Genomic DNA, 6,278 nt, shown 5'->3' on the forward strand with positions numbered 1-6,278 from the left:
TAGGACATTTACTTGTGTACTTATGATTAATAAGGAGTGCTGTTAATATTGTTTTGTTATACTAATGTAATAGTTTGGGCTCTATGGCTTTTGAAACATTAGCTGTGAGATGAGCAGTCTCCAGGTAAAATCAACCAGCTGATCTAAGAACACTGGAACAGTCAAACTGCAAAGTGAGACAAAGACAAACATTTCTGATAAAACAGATGTAATTAATTTTGAGGTCATTTAACTTTAATATTATAAGAATGTAACATTGTACTTTAACTGCATTAAAAGGTTTCATGAAAAATGTTACGATACCTTAAAAATATTTGTGTGTGTGTGTGTCTTTCTTGCAAACATCCTTTCTATCTCCTTTCTGTTTCTTTATTAACATACAAACACACATATATCAGCACACATTACAAACAAATACAATTAGTAGGGAAATATGAAAAAAGGTGCAACACATGCAATAATGCAATTAATTAATTGTATTAATTTTATAAGGAACCATCAGAATATCTGCTAAAACTCAGTTGGGGAGGTGCCCCAACAGAATTAAATGGCAGTATCTAATTAATTAAGGTAAATTGGACCAGTAAATACATTTGTACATAAATTTGGTTTATTAAGGATAGTATTAGCATGTGACATGGAATATGAACCATACTTGTATGAAACAGATTATTGATTTGTTCCTTATTGATTTATCAAGTTTATGTTAGGCCATACACCATGCAATTTCAAAACGATGTATTGAGTCTGCCCCTTCAGCAAAACTAAATGGTTTGTTTATACAGTATATATATATTTCTTCTCTTAATTTTTCACACTTCAGACAGTCCTCTTGTGCTTGCTATTCAACTGACAAATCAGGTGATGCAGCAGTCATCACTACAATGGCCTGAAAGAGGAGAAAAAATCATTAGCGTAACTTGACCTTTTGCAACTTTTTAAAACAAATATTGGGGAATAAGTTCCTTGTGGGACATTCCCAACACTAAGCAATGACTGCAGTGTGTCCTCTTACCTGGCTTTTTGTGGATCGCAGGGCAATGCCAGCCAGAGCTGACATTACAATGAAAATAACTGCAACAACAAAAGTGTAGAACACCAAAACTGCTTCCAAAGCCAATCCCATGAGCTAAAAAAAAGGTTTGACATTAAAGAAATGAAATACACTGTTACATAGCATTTAACGCTATATTATATTTAATTTAATACATTTAAGAATTTAATTAGTTAAATTTAAAGCTCCAGTCAAAATACATCATGCTGTCCAAAAGATAGGCAAATAACAATAACAATAACAATAACAGAGACATAAAACCTGAGGCTGAGAAATATGATAAAACAATCACCTGGCGATTTTCCATTGGTTCAGTAAATGAAAAGGTTCCATTATCATAAATGTAATCTAGGTGGTAGGAATATGCTTCTATGTCGGGCAGGATGTGTATTAAAGTCCAGCATGCGACCAGTATGGAGACAATGCTCAGAGATAACGAAATGGTTACCTGCAGACACCAACAGACAAAGATGGGGGTGATACACAGTCATTTCAAACAAAAAGTTTCCACTGGAGTCTATGCAGTTCTGTGAAAAACTGAGTACACATGAGAACCACTGTTGTAGCAATAACTTCAAATAAAATGTGAAAAAGAAATCACAACTTCAAGGCACTTTGTAAGGTAAAGAATCTATAGAATCTTTAGCATAAGGGAGAAATCTCCAACAATCAAATGATACGTTCTGAGCAACTTCTTAAGAAAAAATCCCATTATATTGAGGTTAGTAAGCATTTGTTTATGCACAGCTCTCTTAAGGTCCAGCCACAGAATTTCAGCTGGACCATTCAGCACCTCAAGTATTTTTATTCCCAGTTTCTTTCTTGTAGATTTGCTGGTGTCCAGTGTTTTGCTGTGAAAAGGCTTTCTAATGGAAAACCTTCCAAACAAACTATTCTCCTTCAGTCTTTTTCCAGTTGTACTGTCATAAAAATTAACATTTAACATGCTAACAAAGACCTGTAGTATAGTTTGTTTGTCGCATGATCTGACTTTGGGGTGAATTATATGATGTCCACATAGTGAAGATTGTTGTTAACATACATCTGAATGCTCCAGACCAGCAAACTGCCAAAAACATCTACTTTTACAGAGATGCTCTATTAATCAAGTGCATTTGCAGCACTACATACCCTGTTTATTTCTATGGAAGCAGTAAAGATGTGATTTATCTTCACAGGTGTTAAGATATTAACAATGTGAAACTATAAATCAAACTACACATTAAACTATAAATCAGTGTTGATGATAATGCAATATTAAATTCTAAGGCATCAATAAACACTTTTATTTGAAGAAACCTCTTGTTCAATATCTAGTTCTAGTATAATTTTGCTATAATATAACATTCATCATATTTCAGTAGAACTTACTGTTTTCTTGGTGGTGTTGTGTTGTGCCAAAATGTATGTAATTCCACATATGATTAACTATGAGAAGACAGAGAGAAAGACAGATTTATTACATATCCCATGTGTTGGATGGTTGTAAGGTGACAGGAAAGCAAACACTGACACTAAAATGAAGTGCAATATAAATTCTGATTATTTAATACTTCTTAAGTTGTACTAGAAAAAATATTGAGTCACGTCAAACTTCCCAAGGCACTATTTATTATTCCCTTGTTGAACTACCAACCAGTGTCCCCAGCAGGAAGCCTGGTGGGATGACTGTCCATATATGCATCATCTGGGAGTCTGCCGTGATCGCAATGGATATGATAAAGAAGGATGCACCCAAGATCAGCACAATTGTCTAGGAGAAAACATAAACAACTTTTAGCATGATTTGGTTAGCTATGTTTTATTTTCTGTGGCAATATAAGCCTCAAGTTCTTCTCAAATGTGGAAAGATACTGAAATGAAACAAAACAACAAACATTCGTGTGTGTATGTGTCAGTGTCTTACACCAATAATTTTGGGTTGTCCCTTTAAGAAGCGGTGTAAAGGTTTTGTGCCCCCCACTGAGGTGTCTTGAGGATTTCCATTATTCCCACCTGGATCACTCACAGAGAGGAGCTCAGCAGACATCTAACCCATTAACACACAATGGTTCACAATCATTATTCTCAATCAATTCTTAACAAATGCATGTATCAAATGTCAGATTTATCATCTGAAAAACTAAAATAACAATGTTTAACTTAACACAGGAAAAATAAATCATAGTTCCCATGAAGCTCTGGCAGCATGTGTGTAGCTAATGGGATTTCTTCTTATGCCAGCACAATATTTTTTCACTTTTAACCATAATTATACACTACAGCATTCATTTTTAGTTGTATCTTAGGAGATAAAAGCTCCCGGAGCCCATTTAAGCTTGTTGAGAAGCCCAAAAGCCTGATGCTGCTGAAATAGCATGGAGTCTGCAACAGATTAGCTACTAGCAACTGATCAACAATAGTCCAATAGACTGGCTGCCTGGTGCTTCAGCTCGTTGTCTGTAAGTAAACTAAGCAACTGTAGACAGTAAGCACATTCACAACATAAGCAGAAGCACTGTACTATAAACTATTTATTTAAAAAAGGAAAATCTGCTGTTCCACCAACCCACCGACACTCAAAAGTGTCTCTGCTTTAAGCTACAACTGTACTTCATTTTGAAGTGACTGACTACAAAATAAAGTTTGGGGTTTTTTTTACCAAGCAAAAAGAAAGCTAGTAAACAAGAGAAAAAAACAGACCGTAGGCAGCTGTGCAGTCAGAGCTGTAGTTCAGTGTGGAAGCTCTTCTCATATCAGGTTCACATCTGGAGCAGTTTATGGGTAATCTCTGGACGATCACATCATTTTGAACTCTGAGTTTTTTGGGAGTGTTTTTCTCTTTTTCTCCCCATTCCTCCAAAGTGTTTACTCATTTCTGTGTAGCTGAAGGGTTTTACTTTTTACTGTGAATGACTGTGAACTATCCATTACGGTGTTTACTTACTAGTCAGTTTTATGTACTGAACAATCAGGTGGACATTATGATCATTGTTATTTTTTTCCATTTTAAGTACATTAATATTCAAATGTGTAAATAGGTGCACATGCATGAGAACAGACATACGTCTTCCAACAAAAATCTTTTTCAACTAATTATAAACACTTTCACTCTGTGGAATGTGCTGAATCGAAATGATCGACTCCTTAAAATCGAGTCAAACTTTTCATCACTCCAGCCAAAGCAGCAGAGGGGAGGGATGAACTGTTTCTGTGTGGGGGCTAAAATGGGGCAGGGCTAAAATGAAGAAGTGGACTGTGGCAAAATAGCCTGAGAGTGGAAAACACATAAAGAGCTGATTTCCTGTTTAGCTATATGCTGTTTGGTGTCGTGCTAGATGGGAAAAAAATCAAATTGAACAGCAGAAGTTTGGGAAGGACAAAGTGTTAAAGTGATAAATTGGTAAGGAAGAAACGATTGGCTGGACTGAATTTTAAAATATAAAACAGATGCGGTTTAATAAAAAAACTACAAAGATTAAACACTTCCTGTCTGTGGTAGAATAACTTTTATTTTACTGCAGCACACTTCTTATGCCAGCACAATATTTTTTCACTTTTAACCATAATTATACACTACAGCATTCATTTTTAGTTGTATCTTAGGAGATAAAAGCTCCCGGAGCCCATTTAAGCTTGTTGAGAAGCCCAAAAGCCTGATGCTACAGATGCTGTTGAAATAGCATGGAGTCTGCAACAGATTAGCTACTAGCAACTGATCAACAATAGTCCAATATGTCTGTGAAGGTTCTCAGTCATCCAGGTCATCGTAGTCAAAGGAGCTTGCAAAGAAAAGCGTCTGGACTTCTTTAAGTTACTTGAAGACGTTTCACCTCTCATCCGAGAGGCTTCTTCAGTTCTAAGGTCAAATGGGTTCCCAGACGCCTTAACGCCCACTCACACCCTGGGCCATCTGACCTCAGGAATTCGCATGATAAGGTGGGGCCAGGTTTCACAATGAACTCACCTGAAACTCTGGCTGATTGGGACCCACACCCAGTTCCACACCTTGGCTCAGGCGATTAGAGGATCATCAGGGGGTCCTTTTGTCCCTCTGTGGGGGGACACTCCCACCAGGTTTACATCTGGGACTCTCCACCATTTGACCTTAGAACTGAAGAAGCCTCTCGGATGAGAGGTGAAACGTCTTCAAGTAACTTAAAGAAGTCCAGACGCTTTTCTTTGCAAGCTCCTTTGACTAATAGTCCAATAGACTGGCTGCCTGGGGCTTCAGCTCGTTGTCTGTAAGTAAACTAAGCAACTGTACACAGTAAGCCCATTCACAACATAAGCAGAAGCACTGTACTATAAACTATTTATTTAAAAAAGGAAAATCTGCTGTTCCACCAACCCACCGACACTCAAAAGTGTCTCTGCTTTAAGCTACAACTGTACTTCATTTTGAAGTGACTGACTACAAAATAAAGTTTGGGGTTTTTTTTACCAAGCAAAAAGAAAGCTAGTAAACAAGAGAAAAAAACAGACCGTAGGCAGCTGTGCAGTCAGAGCTGTAGTTCAGTGTGGAAGCTCTTCTCATATCAGGTTCACATCTGGAGCAGCTTATGGGTAATCTCTGGACGATCACATCATTTTGAACTCTGAGTTTTTTGGGAGTGTTTTTCTCTTTTCTCCCCATTCCTCCAAAGTGTTTACTCATTTCTGTGTAGCTGAAGGGTTTTACTTTTTACTGTGAATGACTGTGAACTATCCATTACGGTGTTTACTTACTAGTCAGTTTTATGTACTGAACAATCAGGTGGACATTATGATCATTGTTATTTTTTTCCATTTTAAGTACATTAATATTCAAATGTGTAAATAGGTGCACATGCATGAGAACAGACATACGTCTTCCAACAAAAATCTTTTTCAACTAATTATAAACACTTTCACTCTGTGGAATGTGCTGAATCGAAATGATCGACTCCTTAAAATCGAGTCAAACTTTTCATCACTCCAGCCAAAGCAGCAGAGGGGAGGGATGAACTGTTTCTGTGTGGGGGCTAAAATGAAGAAGTGGACTGTGGCAAAATAGCCTGAGAGTGGAAAACACATAAAGAGCTGATTTCCTGTTTAGCTATATGCTGTTTGGTGTCGTGCTAGATGGGAAAAAAATCAAATTGAACAGCAGAAGTTTGGGAAGGACAAAGTGTTAAAGTGATAAATTGGTAAGGAAGAAACGATTGGCTGGACTGAATTTTAAAATATAAAACAGATGCGGTTTAATAAAAAAAACTACAAAGAT

At 36.9% G+C, this 6,278-nt stretch overlaps 1 protein-coding gene across 1 annotated transcript; it reads right to left on the bottom strand.

Annotated features, from left to right (window-relative positions):
• Positions 1 to 225: 225 nt before the first annotated feature.
• Positions 226 to 4,573, bottom strand: LOC102789145 (uncharacterized). The gene is made up of 7 exons (XM_006779904.3): positions 3,737 to 4,573; positions 2,961 to 3,083; positions 2,691 to 2,807; positions 2,426 to 2,482; positions 1,347 to 1,502; positions 1,016 to 1,129; positions 226 to 889 (listed from the first exon to the last, which is right to left on the bottom strand). Exons 2-7 carry the CDS (start codon positions 3,081 to 3,083, stop codon positions 842 to 844), a joined length of 615 nt encoding a protein of 204 aa, XP_006779967.1. The 5' UTR covers positions 3,737 to 4,573; the 3' UTR covers positions 226 to 841.
• Between the last annotated feature and the right edge of the window lie 1,705 nt (positions 4,574 to 6,278).

Source organism: Neolamprologus brichardi, chromosome 1 (genome assembly GCF_056152115.1).
Source record: "Neolamprologus brichardi isolate AB-2024 chromosome 1, ASM5615211v1, whole genome shotgun sequence".
Classification (NCBI taxonomy): Eukaryota; Metazoa; Chordata; class Actinopteri; order Cichliformes; family Cichlidae; genus Neolamprologus; species Neolamprologus brichardi.